Source organism: Mauremys reevesii, linkage group 6 (assembly GCF_016161935.1).
Source record: "Mauremys reevesii isolate NIE-2019 linkage group 6, ASM1616193v1, whole genome shotgun sequence".
NCBI lineage: Eukaryota > Metazoa > Chordata > Testudines > Geoemydidae > Mauremys > Mauremys reevesii.
In genome coordinates, this window is record NC_052628.1 from 29,643,076 (window position 1) to 29,666,384 (window position 23,309).

A 23,309-nucleotide genomic window follows, 5' to 3' on the forward strand; every position below is an offset into this window, starting at 1 on the left:
ACTGTGTTATATCCGAATTTGTGTTATATCGGGTCGTGTTGTATCGGGGTAGAAGTGTATCATTTTTTCATGGAACAGAAAATAATGGAGTAAGAAATGTTAGTTTCATATTGAACTGTATGTACCTGTGGTGCCTTATGGGAGTTGTAGTTTGGGTTGCTTATGCTCACATTCTCCATTAGTAGTCCAGCCAGGGAGCCCAGTGTTCCAGCCAGAGGAAAGATTGGTGCATCATGTGAGATGTAGTCCAGCCTGTGAGCCTGGCTCATACCAAATAATGAAGGCATGAGCATCCAAACTACTATGCCCCCAAAGCACCACAGCAGCTCACAGATGGATGCAAATTAATGTTGAACAGACCCAAAATATAACATCTTGAGTGTCTGACAAACTGCAGTGCATTAATTCAGAATAATGTGGCCCAAAGCAAAATGCTTTGCTTTGATTTTCCTGATGGAAAATTTAAACATTTAAGCAACACTGAAGTTTTGCTGTGGAAAATTTTGATTTTGCATAAATTGTATTTTCAGAAAAAAGAAAAACAAATTGTGAGGAATTGCAGTGGAAGAGGTGGGGATTCACAGGAGACCCAGCTGTATTCACCACATATTTAAAGGTAAAAATGCACAGTTCTTAAGGGGCATGATTCAGCTCCCACTGACATTAACAGAGACACTCACATTGCCCGTAATAAGAGCTGGATCAGGCCCTAAGTGTGCAAGTGAGGGTCTCCGCTTGTGTGCTCCTTCTAAAGCACATACAGTAATGTGTGCCAGTAACATCTAGGCACATAGCTCCACATTATATTACCACTTTTTACTGGAGGTGGGGGATGGGGGGACAACTCAGGAAAAGCCTAGGAAATTTAATATATATATATAACATTGATCAAGTTTGTACAGTGATGCACTCAACGATAGGAAATGACAATGATGCATAATCTTATCTTATATTCATGCATAACGATAGTATCATTAATATATTACCAAATTCTGATACTATATTTCATACTATGCAACGTATCATAATTTATATTCTACAACCTCAAATACATGAAGTGCCGTATCTTGTGGTACTGCATATTATGTGTATGCCAGAAATAAACCATTAAGGTAATTTACATGAAGAGGTCACAATAATTCCTGGTCGTTTATACTACCATATAATCATTAATGACTACATCAGGTTGGAAGAAAATTGTTGACATATACTTTGATGGAAAAATGACCAAAATAACCCACATTTTCTTTTCCATCTTCCAGTTAACTAAGGATAATATAGGGAAACAGTGTCTCATAGCTAAGGAAGACTTTGCTGCTGGTTGAATTGATTTATTAAAGAACATCTATTATAGATCTAATTTCACACACACTAAAAGAGGAAATGCCAACATTTTCAATCATGGGAGACCAAAATTAGGCACCCAAATCCGTATTTAGGTATCTAAATAAGTGGCCTGAATTTCAGAAGTGCTGAGCACTAACAACTTCTCATGAAATTCTATCTCCATGCTAATGCCATCTCTACACACACAGTCTAAAACAAATACTGTGTAATTGAGTTTCATAAAATTTTGATAATGGGTAGATGCAGGACATATGAAAGCTCATCGGTTCATAACATTAAGCCATATAAGTATTACCTATAGCTGGTGGAATACTGCTTATTGAATACATTATTTGATGGAATTTTTTATTTTTATTTTTTCATTTTGCCATATTTAGTCAAATAATTTATTTGACAAGCTGGTTTTCCAGTTTTCTATCAGTTCTTGTAGTCCTCTCTAGAAGCTTTTGCCTACTTAACTTTTATCTTTAACTGGAGTAAACCTTTAGCCCTCTGAATTGTAGCTCCTTATAAACATCTTATACCATCTGTGGGTATTCCTTTACACAATCTTTGAGATCTACTGATGAAAAGCTGTAAGAGCCAGATACTGTTTTGTATTACTACAAGGTTATGACATATATAATAAAACAATATCTGGAAATATAGCTATGCTACTAAATTAGTATCAGGTTAGCAAACACTGAGAACAGGTTTTCATACAAACTAAAAATAGTAAAATCAACAGAGTTTTGCTATATTCCAGAAAAGTAGCAGAAAAAAACCCATGTCTTGCACTAAACAGTATATGTGAATTGAGGATGAAAGGGGAAGGCAACAAACCCTTGATCACAATGTTTAATTATATATAATCTTCAAGATTACAAACAATGGACATGATAGGAATAACTGCAAAGGGAATGCACATCAGTTTGCTAAATCCAATTACAGCCATTTTCTTAGTGTCTGTAATCCATTTCCTATTGGTAAGTAATAATAAATAACAAAAAAGAAGTAATGGAAAAGTTTGCATTAAATAAGAACCACAGTGAATGTAATGACTTCTGTTGGCTAAGCACATCACAAATTTCCAGTCAAAAATAAACAGGCTGGAAAGCACACAGGACACATCAGTGAAAACATGACCTCACTACACAGGCAAACACAGAAGAGCTAGGGGACATTATTAATTCCTCTTTTCATGGTGTTCTACCTTTTCAAAAGAAGATGGCCTTATAACCTACCACAGAGTGGAAAAAACATAAGCCAGGTCTTGTATGGTCTTCCTAAAGCTTGAACAACTGTTGTAAAAATTAGGACTTGTTTTGCTTTCCTCTTCATTGATCATGACACACCGAGTTAATCAACAGTGTCCTCAGTTGCCCCATTCCTCCAGTACTTGCAAGCTTCGCATAAAAATTCAGGGTTGCAGTTAACACGTGTCTTCCTTTAGCATCAACAATAACATGTTTTTTATACTGTATCTAAAAGTTACACATGATGACAGTGTGCTGATGTAGCATGCTACAGTGTTAACATACCTGAACTACTATATTCCCAGGTCTACAGCATGATTCCTAGCTCCTTAGGTCAGATCACAAACCACAACTCTCTCAAAGCTATATATATCTGACACATCAGACAATGGATTACCAGTCAAAGAGTGACTCAGTAATCTCCAATATGAGGAGCGAGGAAGATTGAAGAAATCATTTTTTTGCAGTTGTATATGATTAAATGGACTGTCATCCTATAGAGGCCCCCAAAATATAAATATATTTCACTTTAATATGTAATTCTAACACTATTATTTTATTCATACATTATATCCTAATTGTATGTTGTAAGCACGGTTTATTTAAATGAAAAAGATGCTATTTCTGTTTCATTAATATCATGCTCTTAGACAATCTCAGCTAGGGAGCGTGATTACTTGCCTGTTGCTAGAAGTACTTGCTGTAAATAAATTTGCATTCCATTTATTTGATTTGAAAATTCAGAAAATGCACCAAAAATTAATATTTACAGGACATATTTCTAGTTCTAAGGTATATTATACCTCACAAAAGCCATCAGACCTAATGCTATTATGGGTGTACTGGTTGCACAGACTATTATTAAAATTGCCTGACACCTCCCAATATAAGGTCCTATTTTCAGTTAATTACTTTTTTAGACTTTCACCATTTCAGCTGAAATATTTCCATAATAGATGTCTGCTTCATGCTGAATTGTGGTGGAAAATTTCAGCCAAGAACAATGCTAGGAAAAAATACATTGTTTTGACCATGTTAAAAAATTCTGGAGACGTTTCCTTTAAAAAATCTGTAACTCCCCCATGCTTTGGAGCTGAGACTTGAAAATTTGGCAGAGGGCTGACCTTCATGCCAGGATTGTGCCTTTTCCTGTCCCCATAAAAATCTGCCCAAATTTGGCCAAGTTATAAGTATTTGGAAAAAAAATAAGAGTTTGCACATGCTTAGGATAAATTGTTAGGGCTTCACAACTAGCTTCCCCAAAGACTGCGTCTTCATGTGGCATGCTCCAGCTGTGGGCTGATGAGGATATTCCCAGCAGTTACAGCTCTTGGCCACAGCAATCCTGTCAGTCCTGTGCTGGAGGCGACCAGAACTGCGACTCAGTTCAGTGTGCAGAATGTGATGTTAAACCAAGCATTCACAGCTAGTCACTAATTGTGTGTTCCTCATTTGCTGTGAGCCAGCTTGACACCCTGGGGTCTGATTTGCAAAACTGCTGAGCACTTGCAACTGAAGTCAGTGGCAGCTGTGCTTTGAACATACAAATGGCTTTATAAAATGAACTACTCTGAAAAATCAGGTTTTAGGTGTCTCAAATTAAGCATACAAAACTAGTGGATACTTTTGACCTTAATTTTCTGTGCTCAGTTTCCCATTTATAAAACTGGTATGATAACACCCACTCACCTCAGAGTGTTGTTGTGAAAATAATTCAATGTCTGTGAAGTATCCAGATACTGTAGTGATGAGCACCATTGAAAAAACGTGAGTAAATGGAATAATTTTGTCTTCAGGGCAGAGTTTGAGTAGTGTGCAGTAAATAAGGGCTAGGATCACACATTGAATGATGAGAAAACAAAATTCTGAAGTAAGTACTGTGCATCTTCTGCACAGAATGAGATGGGGTCCTGTAGAAAAAACCAGCATGTTATCATGTATTTAAAAACTGCATCATGATGCATAAGGGGAGTGAATTAAGGTTGCACGGACAACCTTAAATTCAGCATTCCTAACTTTTGAGTGCCTTATTTTGCAACCTTAATAATGTTCTTTCAACATAGTTTTGTGTGTAATACTAAATGAAACACTGTATAAACTTTGGACAATTATATAAGCTATCCTGTCCATTTTCAGATGTCACTATCACATCTATAGCCCACCTATTCATTCTGTGCCAGAATTGCTTGCAAACCTGAATAATGTGACCCCCAGACAAACTCCTCCCCCATTATAATAGCAGCACTGTCAGAGATGAGGGTGGTGAGGCTAGTTACAAGGACCAGAATTTCTGCAGTCCCTGAATGTTAGCAAATAGCATGGCACAGGGGAGATTTTAAAGCACAGGAAAGCATCCAAAGATGGCACATACCCATTGCCTGGAGATTAGGGAAGTGCTGCAAGACAAACTGCAGTAGCTACGATGTTCTTGCCGAGTAATTGCTGACTCACTACAATCAGAAATACTAGCAAAATAAGCCTCTCTCAAATACCTTACAAGCCCTTTTAACTTTTCAAACTCAGGCTGCAGGTTAAATTCTATAGTTCCCCGTTTGACATTTATTTGATCAAGACAATAACGTTTGTGAAGAACATGGAAGATACGGTATCGCAATGTTGCTGTAGCCATACCGGTCCCAGGACATTACAGTCAAAGTGGGTGTGGCAATATCTTTTATTGGAACAATAACATGGGAGATATCGCTCATTTCAGACAACTGCTGTCAAGGCTAATGCCTCACTCTGGCACTTCGAGTGCAGAAGGTGGGGGCCCGCAAGGATTCTAAAAATTAATACAGGCCACTCCAGGCTTGTACTAACTCCCAAGGTTTTCTCTGACCTTGGATTGGTAGATGCTGCCACCAGTCAAGTGCAGAACCCCTTTGAGAGCCCAGGAAGGAGCACTTGGGAATTCCTTCCTTTGGGGTACCCTCAAGGCCTTTTATCCCCTCTCTGGGGAAGAGCTGAGAAAGAAAAAAAATCAGCTGTTGCCACCAGCTAATTAAACAACATGTGCACAAACTTCTTAAGACACAAAAATCCAATCCTGTTCTTTAAAAAGGTATATTTTATTAATAAAGAAAAATGCATCTGGGAACTCAGGCTATTGCCAGATTTTTAAAAGATAAACTACAAGGTTTAAGCACCAAGAATAGCTTTCTTGAGGTCCCACTTAAAGGTTACAAGCAAAACAAAAGCACCTGGGGTTAGCACAGAGGAGTCCACAAGCCATAAAGAAATAAAAAGAGATAAACCTAATCGCGTCTTACTAGACATTTCCTGATCTACTTACATATCTGGGGTTTTAAATTAGTAGTTTCTAGATATATGATACTGAGGATTTTTCATACCTGGCCCCAAGCTTCTTACAGCGTAGCTGCTGCCCTGTCCGCCTCTCCCCAGGAGAACAACAGACAGACAAAAGGGGAGTCTTTTTTCAAAAGTTCTAGCCTTCCCATTGGCTCTTTTGGCCAGGTGCCCACTCACTTCCTTTTACTTATGCATAGCAGTGAGACTTTTTAACCCTTCACAGGTAGAGCAATTACAGAATAGCTACTAAGAGGGATTTTATAGCTACTGTCTGGCTGAGTGTTCATAAAAGGGAGCCCTTCATTTATCACAACTGCCTTTGTATGAAAGACGATACATTTTTGGTAGCCATGCAATCACTGGCTACAAATAAACTGGCTGGAAACTATATGTTGTTGATCTTCAGATGGTATCACTTCAAGGATGGTTTGTCTTTCTAGCGCTGTAACAGTTTACATCATGATATAGTGTCAAAAGGAAAAGTAAAACCTTTCAAAATCCAGCAACAACAGCATAAATCTTTCAGGAGAGATGCTCTCTGCATATTACAGGTACTAATGCTTGGACAACCAGCTAGGAACAGTGTCTGAAAATGTTTTCTTTCATCTCAAGTTTGCTAGGAAACAGTCCCTTTATCCCACGCTACAGTGATGCTGCACGCTTTTTTTGGTGGTGCGTAGCCCCTCTAGCATGGGTATGAACAGCCATGTAGCCAGTGAGGTATAGGTTAAGCAAGTGACAGGTGCAGATATGTATACAAGTACTTTCTCTTCTCACCCAAGCCCATGCCTCCCCATCAGCACTGCTCTTTGTAGCAGTGCAGTGTCCCGCTGCCTCCCTGGTGCTGGAGCCTTTTCTCCCCTCAGGTAAAAACTCCCCCTCCCCTCAGTGGGAAAGGCTCTGGCAAGGGGGAGGCAGCAGAGAAAGGCTCTGCCTTTCCCCACTGTCTACCTTCTGCCAGAGCCTTTCATTCTTGTGTACCCATACACTGCAGTGCGGACCCAGGCTGCTGTTCACTGCAGTGTGCAGTTACCTCATATACCGCACACCGCTGGTAGTAGTATGTAGTGCAGACATAACCCCAGTCAGCACATGGCCACACTGACTCATGTATTTGTCATGTCCAGGCTGGATTAATGTAATTCACTGTATCCGAAGCTAAATGTGAAGGAAAGTGTACAGGGTCCAGCTGGGACAGAATGTGGCTGCCCACCTACTACACAGGTTAGCCTGCCATAAGCACATCAGGTCCATGTTGAAATCCCTCCCCACAGGCCCCCAGTCAGCTCCCCATGACAGCTGAAGGTTTTGATTCTAATTTTCAAAGCAATCAATGGATCAAATTCCAGATATATTAAAGACCAAATTTTGATCTATGAACCACTGTGTATCTGTGCTCCACTTGGAAAATGCAGATCACAAGGCCCAGGATGAAGCACATGAGAAGCTGGGAACAAAGCATTTTCAAGTTGAAGAGATCCAACAATCTTTCAGAGGAGATCAGGCACAGCCAGAGTCTGACCAGCTTCAGGAAATGCTGTAATACCTCCCTCTTTGAAAAAAAGCCTTTCTGTGATAAGATCAACACTCGCTTTTACCCAATAACCTCCTACCAACCAACAACAAAAGAGAAAATTAATAAAACTAGTACTGCATATCACCTGGAAGGACAGAAGGCTATGATATTTGTCAGTTGGAATATCAAAGAGGGCAGATTTAAGGTAGTGGGGCAGAACTGGAGTGTGCCTTAACTCTGCATTTCCTCGTTTTCAGAGGTTTAAATATAGGTGGACTAAATGTTCTGGAAGGGTACAAGATACTGCTGGTCAGTCATAACTCTGCATTAATGATGAGCTGGGGTGGTGAATTTCCCTTGGAAGGGGGCATGATTGGGAGCCATCTGTGGAGGGGCACTAGGAGGCTCCCTTGGAACACCTCACCCACTCAGCCACCAGCTCTGCCCCTCTCTTGGGCCCCTCAGCCCTAGCGGGAATATGGAGGAGCCATACAGAGGAAGGAAGATGGTAACCGATAAGCTGCGAGGAGTACATCTACCGGATATGACACTTGACAGGAACCCCAGACTCCATACTCCAGTTTGGGGGACAGTGGAGAGGGAAGATGACTCTGCACAACCATCTGCAGCATAGGAGGATCATGAAGTGCCCCTTTAATTTTAATGGGATATTCTCAGATGAAACATATCATCCCCTGGTGATGAGGACAGACTAACATTAGTCCTGTGATGTGTCAATTGACTCACTCTCAATGGATGGTCTCCTCTCCACCCTCACACAGTCAACTCCAGCCTCTGTCTTCAAAACCAGTATTCTACAACAATTTTGTTATACTCATGGGTTTCATAGTAATTGGAATATTAAAATCCACAACTTATTGGCTGGAGTTGTGTCTGAGGTACCTGCTATCCAAATTGCTCCAATTTAACACCAAAATATATGAAGCTGCCCCTATCATGGCATAACAGTATTCAAGATAATCTCACTCTATTTCAAAAATGAAAAGAAGTTCATAATGTGAGAGACTATATATTTGGGATTTCTCAATCAAAAGACCCCAGATTTTCACCCCAGGATCTGTTTGTAGCATACCAATTTTTAGAAGAGTTTCCCTATGTATGTGGATGTTAAAGCACTTTAATTATTGAAATCAGATCCTTATTGTCGGGGAGGGGAATGAGAGCTATATCTAAGAAACCCCTTAGTCAAGTTGGCCAAACTTGTCCCGCTAACTCTACAGTGCCCCTAATTTGGCTCACCATTCTGATGGTGGATTTCCATTTTAACAGGTGAAAATTCTCTTTTGGATTAGAGCGTTCCTTTTAAATGTTTACTGTAGCTTGTGCAATTTTTTATTTTTCTTTAGCAATTTCTGGAGGGAAATGTCATTTGAGGTTTGATAGAACTGTTCTAAAAAAGGGCCAAGTGCCTGGAATTTTTCTAGTGTCTGACATTTATATCAGACCCCTTTTTCAATGAAACTAGAGCACTTTGAAGGATGAAAATGAAAAGTGTTAACCTTGGATTCAGCTAGATTGGATACATTATTGTATGAAGTTTAAATTTTTTGTGCTTATTTTTCATAAGAAGTTATTTTGACTTCTGATAGTATCCAGCCACTGTCTTAGCCCATGTTGACCTTGCACCAGTCCTCAGAACAAGGCTGTCTATACTGGTGTTTTCTGATGCTCAGCAACCCCTTTGATCATGATGATATTGATGAAAGTCACAACTATTTGCTTTTCTTTGATCACACTCAGTCCCATTGCTCCGGAAAAGAATGATTTCATTACCTTTATGCTGCTGTTTATGACAGTCTTTCATCTTCCCTCTGTTTAATGAATGATATTTCCCTTAACAATGAAATGTTAATATCACAGAATTTTAAGGGGCTTGTCTCAGGAATCCCTTCCTCAAATAACCTCAAACTTGGACCACTAACCTTACCTCAGACCCCCATGAGGCACAGCAATTTTCAAGACAATGAGAGTAAGCTTGGAAAAATTGGATGTTAAATAGTAAGCTAGTCTCAGTCTTAACTCTAGTGCCACAACCCCCACTATAATATAGAAATACAAGGCGAGAGATGCCTAATGAAGAGTACTTCTTATGTCATATCACAATTGACATTATATGATGGGCTCAAGACCTTTGTTTTTAAGTCACCAAAAACTGACTTTAGATGGTGCACATGATCAGCACTTGACTTCCTCAAACCATAATGTATAGGTGTGACTCCTCATAGATTACAGAAACTTGCCATGCAACATGTGGAAAGATTGCAGCTGCTCTAAGATAGCAAGCTGCAAAACCAAAATACTGTAGGACCAAGACAAGAATATTTAAATAAAAAAGAAATAACTTCCCCTTAAAATGCTATCATAACAAGACATTCCATTGCACATGTGTCTCCCTCTGGGGAGAGTATGAGTGAACAAACAACATATGACAGACATTAGTCACTATCGGACGGCATTCAGGTACCACAGTGATCAGGGGCGGCTCTAGAAATTACGCCACCCTTCCCCGGTCCCGCGGCCGGGGCAGAAGTGTCTGCGGCGGGTGCGCTGTTTCCGTGGCTCCAGTGGCGGGTGCGCTGGTTCCGTGCCTGCGGGAGCTCTGTCCGAGCCGCGGGACCAGCGCATCCGCCGCAGTCATGCCTGCGGGAGCTCAAGCGGAGCCGCGGGAAGAGAGGACCCTCTGCAGTCATGCCTGCGGCAGGTCCGCTTGTCCCGGGGCTCCGGTGGACCTCCCGCAGGCATGACTGCGGAAGGTCCGCCGGAGCCAAATGCCGCCCTGCCGGGACAATGCTGCCCCACGCGCCTGCTTGGCACGTTGGGGTCTGGAGCCGGCCCTGACAGTGATGAACCTTGCATAGGACCCTATATAGTATTAGTGTAGGAACTGTATATGCTAGAAAGACAATATTATTCAGCCTTGGAGGGGAGGGGGTCACATTGTCTTTCTCAGAAGCCACAATGCCAGCTGACTGAGAAGCAACATTATAAAGTTTCTAAGGAGTTCTGTCTATCTCTCTCTTCAACCAGAAGGAATACTGCCTCCATGCAGAGTTGAGTGTATGGAGGATGAGAGGAGGAGGTCCCAGAGGGTCTGTACAGACCTCTGAGACAAAATGTGGCTAGTGGGAACCTCCTTTCTGTTTCTACAACCTAAGAAATAGGGATGGCTTCAAGTTGAGAGCCTTAGTTATTAAATATTAAATCCTGCTTGAAACAAGCACTGTACAAGGTATATTTTCTTCCTCTCACTAGCTGATTGTACCATGCATGTGTGTAGGGTTTGTTTGTTTTCTTTTTAACACTCACTTTTTTTAACGCTCTGTTAGCTTTTTGGCAGTCCAGTAGAAAATGTGGAAAAGATGTCACAAAGCAGAATATAGACTGCAAAGACATGCCAGTCAGCATCCTGGTGACCTATTTTTACTATAGTAATTACATATTTGAAGATATGTCACTATTTTGTCAGGAAAGCTGCAAAAGGCGATGTCAGCAAATGTGCTGCTTATCATTAAAGATGTAACTTGATATCTGCAAACATTTGTCTCTGACAACTTAAGGCAAAGGACTCCTGCAATAATACTCAGTATAAAATTACTATCACAAAAACAACAAATATTGTACTTCTGCAATAGTATATAATGTTTGGTCAAACATTTGGAACTGAGCAGGCTACAAAAGACCTTTGTTTGATAGAGTTTTGGAGGGAGCTCAGGGTATATTCTCCAGAATGATGAAGGGTGGGGGAAAAAACAATTTTGCAGGTGGCAGGCTAACAGGTTTCTTTTGAACAGTTATTTTATTTCTGCTTTGGTTCTGGAGTAAAATTAGTTGTATGATAAGGTGGCTAGAGTCTTGTATTGTCATCTTATTATTTAAATCAAATAGATAAAATATTATTTATTATTCTGGTGCTGGCTAGGTAACAAATATAAATGCAATATATTCACACAGAAGTGTTTTTAATGCATTTGTTTTTATCTTAGACAAGGGAGAAAATAAAACTGATGTGAAATGTCACAATGTGGCAGAGGAGTTACAACAAGGAGGAAAAACATAGATGATGTATATCGGTAGGGAGGACTTACAAAATACAAAGGGAGATGTCCTGGAAGACAAAATTATATTATTAGGGAAGAGTCTTAAATCCAAAGCCTCCACAATAATCTCCTGTGAAATGCTCCTGATTCGATACATAGGAATGCACAAATAGAGTTTGTAGATTAAAAGTGGTGTTGGGAAGATGCTTTTAACTTTATTTAACTCTTAGGAGAGGTAAGCATAGTATCCATCTTAACAAAAAGGGAATCAGACAACTGGCAATGAAAATGAAGTCTTTTTGGAAGATTGTAGGAAAAGCCAGTGGATGTTGAGGATGTCTCATATGAACAAATAAAATTTGCTAGGATAATCAGGAATAAAAAGTGACAATATAGACAGCAATTATAGTTGGAATAGGAAAAGACAAAGAGGTGAACAAAGACATGTCCATAACATTGCAAATACAAAAGAAGTGTCTATACATGGTACCAATATGAAACACTTGGAAAGAAAAACATAAGTGATTTGGAATTCCATGTTTTAGAAGGTGAAGTCATAGTGGTGGAAATTAGGTTGATGTGGCACTCTGTATCTCAAAGCAGCATACTGGAACCCCCATATTCACCCTGTCATAGAATCATGAGATATTTCATACCAACCATGCCATGTAAGATATCATATGAAAGGTCATGATCTGCCGAAACCCATTCTCCTGTCCAAATATGTAAATTGTTAGCATGTGTGAAGTTATGAGATTTTTGTTATTGAAACATGTTGTAAGTTTGCCAGTGGCAACAAAAGAGGTGAACCACTTCCAGGATGATGTTTAGCGACCATTAATCAGCAGGAGAATTGTAATCAAGGGATTTACAATGCTGTGAGGGCTGCACAAGTATCACCCAATAGGGGATTGTCCCAACTCTGTGATTCACCAAAGCCCACCAGACATGTCTGTGCTAATATTTTCCAGGCACAAGGACTGAAGGTATAAAACAAGGGACAGTGGTACCATGCCTTGGCCTTTCTCCTCCCCCACCTATGCTGGGAATAATAAGAATGTTGGGAAGACAAAGACTTCAACTGTGTAGACTGGTCCCAGGCTTAAAAGTGGAAACCTGTGTATTAAGATCTATAACATTCAGTGGGGTGAGAAAACTGCTTGATCTAAATACTGCCCATTGCACTAAGGTTTCAGATTTAGACTGCATGCTTATCTTTTATTGTCTTTGATAACTATCTCTGATCTTTTGTGCCTACCACTTATAATGATCTAAAAAACTATCTTTCTGTAGTTAATAAATATGTTTTATGTTTTACCTAAAACAGTGTGTTTTGGTTGAAGTGCTTGGGAAATCTCAGTTTAGTTTACAAAAACTTGCATATGTCCTCTCCACATTGAGGGAGGGGCGGACCGGGTAATAAACACACTGGTCAGGCTTCAAGACTACAATTCTGGGATACAAGGCTGCGGAGCTGGGGGGAATTGACTGGTGCCTTTCTCTTTGTGATTCATGAGTGGCTCAGAGAACATTCATGCAATCTAGCTGGGTATGGGGCTCCATATGCTGTTATGCTGAGTGATAGTAGTGCCTGGAGGTGCTTGCTGCTTGTTGCTAGCAAAACATTGTGAGAAACAGTCCAGGCTGGAGAGTTAAGTGGGCACAATAGTACCCCGGAGATCCCATCACTGTTGATTTTGTTTTCCCCTCCCTCAAAGGAAATAAGAATCATTATGGATAACTTCGGGTATACAAATACCAGCATAAGGTTAAGTGCTCACTAATGGTCTCTATAACCAGAGGCAGAATTGGGATTTGTGGGGCCCTGGGCCAGAGCAAGTGAGGGACCCTCCCCACCCATTCTGCCTGCAGTCCCCCCCCCCACATTACTGGTGGAGAAATAGGGTTGGGGCAAGGGGCCTTGCCCCACTCCACCAGCCTGGCACTCCTGCCGGAGAGCTGGGTCAGGGCTGCCATGCCCACCCGGTGCTCCTGCCGGGGAGCTGGGTCAGGGCATGAGGGATTCCCCCATTCCCCCGCAGGAGCACCAGGCTGGCAGAGTCAGGCAAGCCCCTATGCCCCAACCCTGCTCTCCAGCGGGTCGGGGCCTGGGGGCACCCATTTTTTCAGGCACCTCCCAAATGGCTGTGGCCCCTGGGCATGGACCCATTGGCTCAGTGGCTAATCCACCACTGTCTGTAACAGAGAAATAACAGTGAATGCAGAATGCTGAGAGTAGAGAAAGAGCTAAAGCAAAATCCCACATCTGCACATTTCCTAACTTCGGGGATGTTCAGATCCAGATTTGAACTTCACAGTTGATCTCATTCCTGCCAATGGGCCAAACAAAAACACCAGATCCAAATATCTTTACCTACAAATGATGGAAAAGCTCCAGATCCAGATATGGACATTGTAGCTGAGGGTCATCTCTAGTTAGGAGAGATCGAAGAACAATAAAATCTTCTGGAACAGCAAAGATGGATGATTTTAAGCATACATTGGCTGAAAAAATACCTTTGGACATAGTTTGTTGCAACTATAACTTGGTACCTTAAACAGTTGATTCCATAATATTTCCTTTTCTGGAGTTTCCAATATGAGAAGTTTTTGTTGACTTTCAAAGTCACTTGGACATTTCTGAAAAATCCAACCATTAAGCCTAAGTAACACAGGAGGTGGAGTGTGGCTGAACAACTAAGTTAAAAAAAATCCAAGGGGAAAAAATAGCCAGAAAAGAGTAAGATATTCTTTAAGTACTGTATGCCAGTAATAGTAAACCCAGAGAACACTCAATAGATCAGTAAGACCACCAAATTGTGAAGGGAACTGTAGCCAGGGGGTGTGGCCACGCTCCCAGATGGACAGAGGGACAGCCACGACCACCCCTTGGTAGGCAGAGCCAGGACACCCATGCCCACCCTGCTAGAAGCAGAGGAGTGGGACAAGAACTAGAAGTATAAAAGGCAGGCCCTCAGGCTCAGTTGGAGAGGAGTCACCAGAGGAGAAGGATGTCTACCACCCACTGCTGGAGCTCGGATCTGACAGCAGCCGCTACAGCACCCAAGACCCGGAGGGACGGCCGGAACCGCCGGGCGTCAAGGAAATATTGGGGCTGCCTTTAGCTGTTTACCCTGACGAGATGAACGATGCCTCTGGGATTCATGGAGTGGAGGAAATGGCCCATGAAAGCCAAATATAGTTTGGCTGTGTTGCTGACTGACAGTCGGTCAGCGTGTTGCGGCCGGATTCCCTGCCAAGCCAAGGGTGGACCACTCTACCACTGTTAGGGCCCTGGGTTGGGACCCAGTGGAGTTAGGTGGGCCTAGGTCTCCCTGCCCCTTCGCACCCCACCTGGGGGCAGCAGGCTAGCCACTCTAGGCCAAGAGGCCCGTGTTTGTCAGTGGTCTGCCAGAGCCGACTGTTTGCTGCCTGGCCCTGACTACAGGCTTTTTGGTGCTTCACCCTGTTGGAGGGCCTGAGAGCCTAGACTCATTACTACTCTGCTCTAACTGCAGTAGAGAATTCTCTGTTTGGTGCCCCACACTGGCTGAGGGCCTGGGCTCTGAGGTTACTGACTGCTTTATCCCACTGAGTGGCAGATATCCTCAGTGTTAATTCCTCCCTGAACTGTGCCCCTCCAGAGGCCTTGTAGTGAGAGGGTGTGGCCTCCCCCCCAGACAGATGGAGGGACAGCTGTGCCTAGGCACTGTCAAGGAGGTTAAGGAAATATTTTTGAGACAAATAGCTAAAATGTAATGTGGGGTACACATTTGTTTGAGTAAGAATACCACCATCATCAGTTGCATAAACTAAGATAAAATTACAAAGGTTATAAATCTTAATTTTTTAAGGCATAGGCTGATCATCAGCTAAATTAGAGAAAAATGTCCCTTGGTGTAGTCTGATGAACATGAGGATTTTGCACTTTCCTTTGAAATATCTGTCACTGGCCATTGTCAGAGACAGAATGGATATTACATAGGAACAAAGGAATTGCCACACTAGACCAAACCTATGGTACATCTAGTCCAGTGTTCTGCATCTGATAGCAGCCAGCACCAGATGATCCAGAGGAAGGTACAAGAAATCCCATAGAAGGGAGATGTGGGGTAAAATGTGTGCTTGTGAAGGCCTCATCAAAATCCCTAATTAGAGATTAGTTTAAACTCTGGAATAAGTTCCATATGGCAACTGCTCTGTTCCAAAATGATGAGAAGACAAGAATTTTAGATTGCTTCTCATCTCAAAGCATCACCTTTCCCCAAATCTAACTTAACAGAGACTAGTCCATGCTAAAAATGGGAGTTCATTAAACCATGCACTTGGGCAGCAGCAGCTGGACTCTTCATGGCTATTAATCTACAGACTTGTTATTATTCATTCTTTATCACTAGCTTTATCGCCTATCTCTCAACTATAAACAAAAGTGTGTGATCAAAGAAACGCTTCACATATGTTTTGAAGCAAGCAAATAGCTCAGCATTTCCCTTCCTTTGGGACCAATCACATTGGATCAGATTCTCATTTACACTAAGGCCTCTTTACAAAATGCTGGTACTCTTAAAATGGGCATACACATAATTCAAGCCAACTTTAAGGCCAGAGTAGTATAAAGGATCCTTCACGTAAATTAAGAGAATAGCTGATGTACGGATGCATGTGAATGAATGATCTAGTAATTACTATCGTAAGTGTGGTGCTTGTCATTAAAAAGTCAAAATTTACCAACAGTTATCACACAGCAGAATGTGAAATACCAACATTATTTTCTATTCTTGGAATAACTGTGGTAACTCTTGGAATTTTTTTTTCCAGTTTAATGGACGATCACTATGACACTGCAATTTTGATTTTAGCACTCCTAGACCAATAGATTGGATGTTGAACTGTTAAGTAGATAAATTATTCACAACAGCCGTACCTTCTTTCATTTGTTCTATCTATTGCCATAACACTGCAACCACTGCAACCTCTTCCTTAAATATGTGTAGACGAGCGCTTCGTTGCTCGTGGTACAAATTTGCTGGAGACCACTCTTTCACACATCAGTGCCCTTTTATTTCCCAGTATTTTCCCATCACCACGTATATACAGCTATATACAGTGCAATACCAGTCAGGTAGCCCCTTAGGGAACAGCTTGCTCTTACAGCAGCTGGGAGCAACAGGCCATCACGCCTTACTTTCTCTGTTCCTCCCCTCCTACTTCCTTCCTGCTAGTTTTATAGGCCTTATTCTCAGCAGGCTCACAGGTGATTGCTCTCAGGTTCCTTTAATGAGCCACACTCTGCCAGCTCCCCTTGATGGGAGCGATGCTAGCAGGTTCTGAGCTAACAGGGGCTGGTTCAGTGCCTCTTAAGCCAGCACCCTATTACAATATGCTTTTATTTTCTTAGTAGAAAATGAGTATCATCTCTTATTTCAAATGGCATGTATTGTCAGCTGGTCACCCAGTGCTTCCTAACCAATATATTACTTGCTGGTTTTCTTTGTTGAGAAAATAACATTGGATTTTATATTTTGATTGCCCACCGAGACAACGGGCTTTTTGTTGGACGCAGAGTTGCTACTTTTTCTCTCACAACATCCACTATATTTCTCTCTCTCTCTTCATTATTTACACCATGTTCATCACCATGGTACCTAAGCACCTAACAGAGATTATGTAATGCAAACAGGCAGATCCTTGTTTCCATCTTTGTTATTGGTATCTTTACTGTCACCACCACAACCAGCAGTCATTTTCTTTAACATGTTATATACACTTATTATGCACAACAATACTCACACACCACACATTAAAAGAACAGTAACATTACTAAGTCAAGCACTCAGAAGTTTGAAAACGCCAGAATTAATTAAGTCTTAATCCAACCCCCTTGTGATAGTCTTTAATTTCCTGTCCCCTACAACCTTCCCCTGTCCTAGTGATGTCTTTTCTCCATACCTGGCTCCTTGTTCCGAGTTCCATTCTTCTCAAACCAACTCTCCACTCCTCAGGCTTTTCATCCCAGTCTGTCACCTAGCCAAGGCAGACTTAGTTGTCCTCTCTGGGCTTCCTATCTGAGTCTTCTTTCCCAGCCAGTCCTCATTCTTCCCTCCCAGCTCCTCATCAGTTGTCTCTCCCTTCCATGCTGGCTTGCCAGTTGTTCTCCCACATGCTGCCCATTGCTCTCCCTCCCTCCCTGGAATCCTCATCCAATCTTGTTCACCCCACTAAGCATACACACACTCCTTCCTGGCTCCTAGTCACAGTGTATTTGCCTAGCCAGTCTCAGTTCTTCCCTGTCCCATTCCTCCCACACTGAATCCCAGCTACAGTCGCCTTGTTCAACTAGTCCCAGTCTTCCACTAGTTTCTCCTCTGATTTCAGTCTTCCCTCCCAACTGGCTCCAAATAACATCCTCTGTTCCCCATTTTCCTCATCAGCTCCCAGTCTCCTGCCCAATGAGTTACAGACTCCCCTCTCCCTCAGATCCTCTGGCTTCCTTGCCCAACCAGTCCCAGTCTTCCCTCCTGCCTCTTTACCTAACCATTCCCAGTCTTCCCTCTTCCCCCACCTCCACGGTCCTAGTCACAGTTTCCCTTTCAATCCCTCACTGCTGTCTCAGCTGTGGACATGGAGTCTGGTGAATCTACTCCTTCCCCATGCCCAGTCACACACAGGAGCTGTGAGGGGATGAAGCATGCTCAGTGAGGATAAACTCTGGAGATTTTACTTGCTAAACTCTTAAGTCTCTACTGACCATGTGTAAATTGAAATTTTTCAAAGGCTTATAAATTAGCCAAATTTAGGTGGATTCCTGGAGATGGCAAAAGGCACAAAGGCCACTGCTTTGCCATATTACAAGTCCCATGACCGTCTCAAAGAAAATATCATCCATATTCTTTTTACCTTTTCAAAAAACATTTCCCCCTCATTCTCGGAAATGGCTGAACCATTTTGGCTGTAACTTTCCAAAAAAGTTCAGCCTGAGGAAGACACAAATGGAATCCTAACTAATGGTATTGCTCCATTACTAGATGGAAAGTGTTGAATTGTCAATAATAATGTAGAAAAGGAAGACATGTTCAATAAATATTTGTATTTGGGAAAAGAAGCCCAGATGATATATTCATTGATGATGATGATGATGATGATGATGATGATGATGATGATGAAATACTTTCCATTCGAACAATAACTAAGAAGAATGTTAAACAGCAGCTTAAGATAGAAGTTTTTAAGTTGGCAGGTCCAGACAATGGGCATTCAAGCATTTTTAAAGAGTTGGCAGAGGAGCTCTCTGGACCACTAATGTTGATTATTCAATAAGGCTTGTAATACAAGGGGGCAATTTCTGGAAGAAAGCTAATATTCTGCCAATATGTAAAAAGGATATTTGGGACCACTCAGGTAATTATAGGAATTTAAGTGTAACATTAATCCCTGGCAAAATAATAGAATGGCTGATATGGGACTTGATTAATAAAGAATTAAAGGAAGGTAATATAATTAATATAAATCAGCAGTGGCTTATGCAAAGCAGATTTTGTCAGAACTAATTATCTTTTTTAATGCAATTACAAGTTTGATTGATAAAGGCAATTGTGTTGATGTAATATACATAGACTTCTGTATGACACTTGACCTGGTACCATAGAACATTTTGATTGAGAAACCAGAAGAATACAAAATTAACTTGGTACATTCCAAATTGATTAAAAATGCTGGCTGGCTGGCTAACTGATAGATCTCAAAATGCAATTGTAAACGAGGAATCATTGAGCAAGTGTGTTTCTAGTGGGGTTCCTCGAAGACTGGTTGTGGGCCCTACCCTATATAACATTTTTATCAATGACCTAGAAGAAAAACATTAACATAATCGCTGATAAAGTTTGCGGATGACACAAAAATTGGTAGAGCAGTAAATAATGATGGGTGAAGGTTAATGAGACTGAGTGATCTAGATTGCTTGGTAAGCTGGGCTCAAGCAAACAATGTGTGTTTCAATATAGCTAAATATGAGATCATACATCTAGGAGCAAAGAATTGAAGCCATACTTACAAGATGGGGGGCTCTATCTGGGGAAGCAGTGACCCTGAAAAGGACTTCTGAGGGTGGGGGAGAAGGGGGGTTGGTGTCCTGGTGGATAATCAGCAGAATGTGAGCTCACAGTACAACACTGTGGCCAAAAGGTATAATGCAGTCCTTGGATATATAAACAGGAAAATCTTGAGTAGGAGTAGGGAAGTTATTCTGCCTCTGTATTTGGCTCTGTGGTGACTGCTTTGTGACTGCTTTTGGAATACTGTGTCCAGCTCTGAGGTCCACAATTCAAAAAGGATGTAGATAAATTGGAGAGGGTTCAGAAAAGAGCCATGAGAACGATTAAAGATTGGAAAACATGCCTCATAGTGACAGACTCATGCAATCCAATCCCTTTAGTTTAACAAAGAGAAGTTTAAGGAATGATTGATCAACATTTACAAGCACTTAAGTGAGAAACAAAAATTTGATAATTGTCTCTTCAATCTAGTCAACAAAGTTATAACAAGATCCAAGGGCTGGAAGTTGAATCTAGTCAAATTCAGACTAGAAATAAGGTGCACATTTTTAACACTGAGGGCAATTAAGCATTAGAACAACCATTAGCGCGAGAGTTGTGGTGAATTCTCCATTACAAATAAACATCCAACCTTGATTTTAAAATTATCTAAAAGATATGCTCTAGTTCAAACAGGAATGAATGCAAGGAAGCTGTGGCCTGTGCTATACAGGAGGTCAGACGAGAAGACATGGTGGGTGCAACTACATTGATTTGCATTGCACCAACTTATGCCATCAATGAATTTGTACCAAAATGGATAGTGGCAACAGTGTAGGGATATTGTTTCCCCCTTCTCTTTTTCTTACAGGCATTTTCTAAATATCTGGTTGACATTCTTTTATCCAGCAAAAAGATTTTCCTCCTTTATTCCTGAAATTTATTTTTTGCTATATAAAATTGTATTTACTTTTAAGTAAAAGACTATAAAATGATTTCTCTAATTTGAAAAAAAAATGATTCACCCCTTTCTATGCTTCATACAAACACAAAGATACCTGTATAAAATATTTTTTCTTTGATTAAGAACATATCTCTCTTCAGCTCTTAAATTCTAGAAATGACAGGTTGGGGGTGGGGGGTTGTCTCTTTGCAGTGTTGTTCTAGCCTCGTTGGTCCCAGGATTTTATAGAGACAAGGTGGGTTAGGTAATATCTTTTATTGGATCAACTTCTGGTTGCTGAATGAGACAAGCATTTGTGCTTACACAATTGTGTACCTGTCTCTGTACTATCTTTCTCTCCCTTTTATAGAATAAATGTGCTCAGTAAATGGTGGGCTTCAGTAAAGCTATTTATATACATAGTGTTTGGCTCTGGAAAAACATGAGCTTGGAAAAGTTCTCAAAACAGCAGCCTCATTTCAACCCTGCAAGTCTTTCATTAGCTGAAAATAAGGCCTAATAACTTAGTCCATTTTTACTGTGGTTGCATGTAATGATGTACTTTAGTAACAAAAGGTATGAAACAAAATATGTGCTGCCACTATTGACAACTAAAGGAATTTTTTGTTTGTTTGTTTTGCTGTGTGGCTCCACTGAGTATCAGTAGAGTAGAGTTGCTGCTTTTAGATCTGAGGCTTTTTGGTTCAAATCCCAGCAGAGAGATTCCTTGCTTAAACACTTCCTTGATGTTGTCTGTACCATCAACAAACTGAGACATACAATGCCAAAAATTGTTCCATTTATTGGATTCATTCACTTGACAATTTGCCCAGTTTCTGTGATGTTTGGCTTATCTATTTCTAAATGGGTTTCTGCTTGTTTTTGTTTTTATTTTACCTTGTTCACATTTTCCTTTCCACATATGCAATATTGTGTTGTTCCATATAATAATAAGAAATCCTAATGGTGGAATATATTAAACTGGGAAAAGTTTCATTTTAGCATCTTTTTAACAGATTTCCCAGTGTATCAACTATTCTTCATCATCTGAAGTCTTCAACACAAACATCACCTAGCTCTTTGAATCTGTCAGCCTTCAAGACAGTTATCAAAACTGTGTAGCTCCATTTCTCTCACAACAGATGAGAAGTAACACAAATGCAGCCAAGTTCTGCCCTTGAGCTAGCACTTCACACACACACACACACACACACACACCTTCAAAGTGAAGTAAATTCTTAATTTTTCCTCACTGTTTGTTAGGAAAAATTTCCATGGAAATTTGGCCAGAGTAAATGCTAAGGAAAAAAATGGGAAACAACTTCATGATTTGGTTTAAAGGATGTTGTATTCATGTAACTGAGGGCAAAACTGGACTAATAACACATGGGTAAAATGTCTTTTTAATAGACTTAGTAGGATAATTTACAAAACCTTTTCCTGTTGAAAAATGCCAGTTTTTTGACAAAATGTTCATAGTTAAGATTTTTCAAGCCCAGGATGTCATTTCTGGTGAGTGAGAAAGAGAGTGCAAGAGCCCAGAACATACAGGTACCTGGTGGTTAGGGCAGTTAGCTGGGATGCTGGAGACTCTGTGCCTGCTATGCCCAATTCAAAACATAGAGTTGAACCTGGGTCTCCCACATCTCAGGTGAGTAGGAGACCTCGATTCAAGTCCCAGCTCTCAATTAGACATGCTGTTTCTCACCTTCTCCTGTTGTCACGTTGGAACAAAATCAAATTTAGAATTTTTTGTAAAATGGAAATCTTTTCTGGTCAGCCCTACCTACTAGTCTTTTTTTAAAAGTTCATACTAAACTTCATCCAACTTTCTTCTAGGTAGTTTGCTGAAAGAGTGGGGATTGATAGATAAAGATGATTTTAAAACTGAAATATCTTCTGATTTTGGACAGTCATGGAAAACAACTAATTCTAGCTGTGATTCAGAGGTTCGGGTTACAAAAAGTTAGTAGTCAGTCAACCAACAAAAGAAAAAGGCAATCTTAAATATTAACATGTAGTGCAATGTATTACTAAAACTTAAGTTTAACTAGCAGTTTACTGACAATTTAGAAGAATGTTTGAAAAACACAATGAAAAATGAACAATACTTACAACCATACCATTTAGGGACACCCAGCAATCTGGTGGGAAATCCTGAAGTAATGGTACTAAGAACTGAAGACAACCATCCCAGTGGCAAAGAAGTAGCATCATTCCAATTAGATTAAAGATTCTCACCACAGCACTGGCCAGATCATATGTCATATGGAAAATCTGGAAAAAAAATTACAAATTATTTAGATAATGAAATTCAGGTAATACAACATGAGATTTTTCTCATCCAAGCAAACTAAAGAGAAGCAAGCACACTGATTTTCTTACAATACTTTGGGATTAATTTATTATATAAAATCACATCACCATATTTTGCATATAATGCCAATATTTTGCACTTCTAAAGTGCCTTTCATAGATTCATAGACTTTAAGGCCAGAAGGGACCATCCTGACAATTTAGTCTGACCTCCTGCACATTGCAGACCACAAAACCTCACCCACTCCTGTAATAGACCCATAACCTCTCGCTGAGTTACTGAAGTCCTCAAATCATGATTTAAAGATTTCACCTGTGGATCTTAAAGTGCTTAACAAATATGAATTATGCCTCACCAGTGAAAGTAGTCATTACCATTTTACAGTTAAGCAGACTAAAGCATAAAAATGCAAAATTTCCAGTGTCATGCAGAAGGCAATGACAGAACAGAACAGATTCCATGAATCCTACCCCTTAGACTACTACAATACCTACAAGAGCACAATTCCCCAAATTTTCACCTCCATATATGGTACACTGTGCAGTGAAGGAGAT

The 23,309-nt window shown here is 40.6% G+C and overlaps 1 protein-coding gene across 1 annotated transcript in view; it reads right to left on the reverse strand.

Moving 5' to 3' along the window:
- HCN1 (hyperpolarization activated cyclic nucleotide gated potassium channel 1) overlaps positions 1 to 23,309 on the reverse strand; it is a 288,556-nt gene that overhangs the window by 108,842 nt on the left and 156,405 nt on the right. The window contains exon 3 of the mRNA XM_039542782.1: positions 22,554 to 22,715. Within this exon, the coding sequence (XP_039398716.1) occupies positions 22,554 to 22,715 (162 nt within the window). The remainder of the gene's footprint in view (positions 1 to 22,553; positions 22,716 to 23,309) is intronic.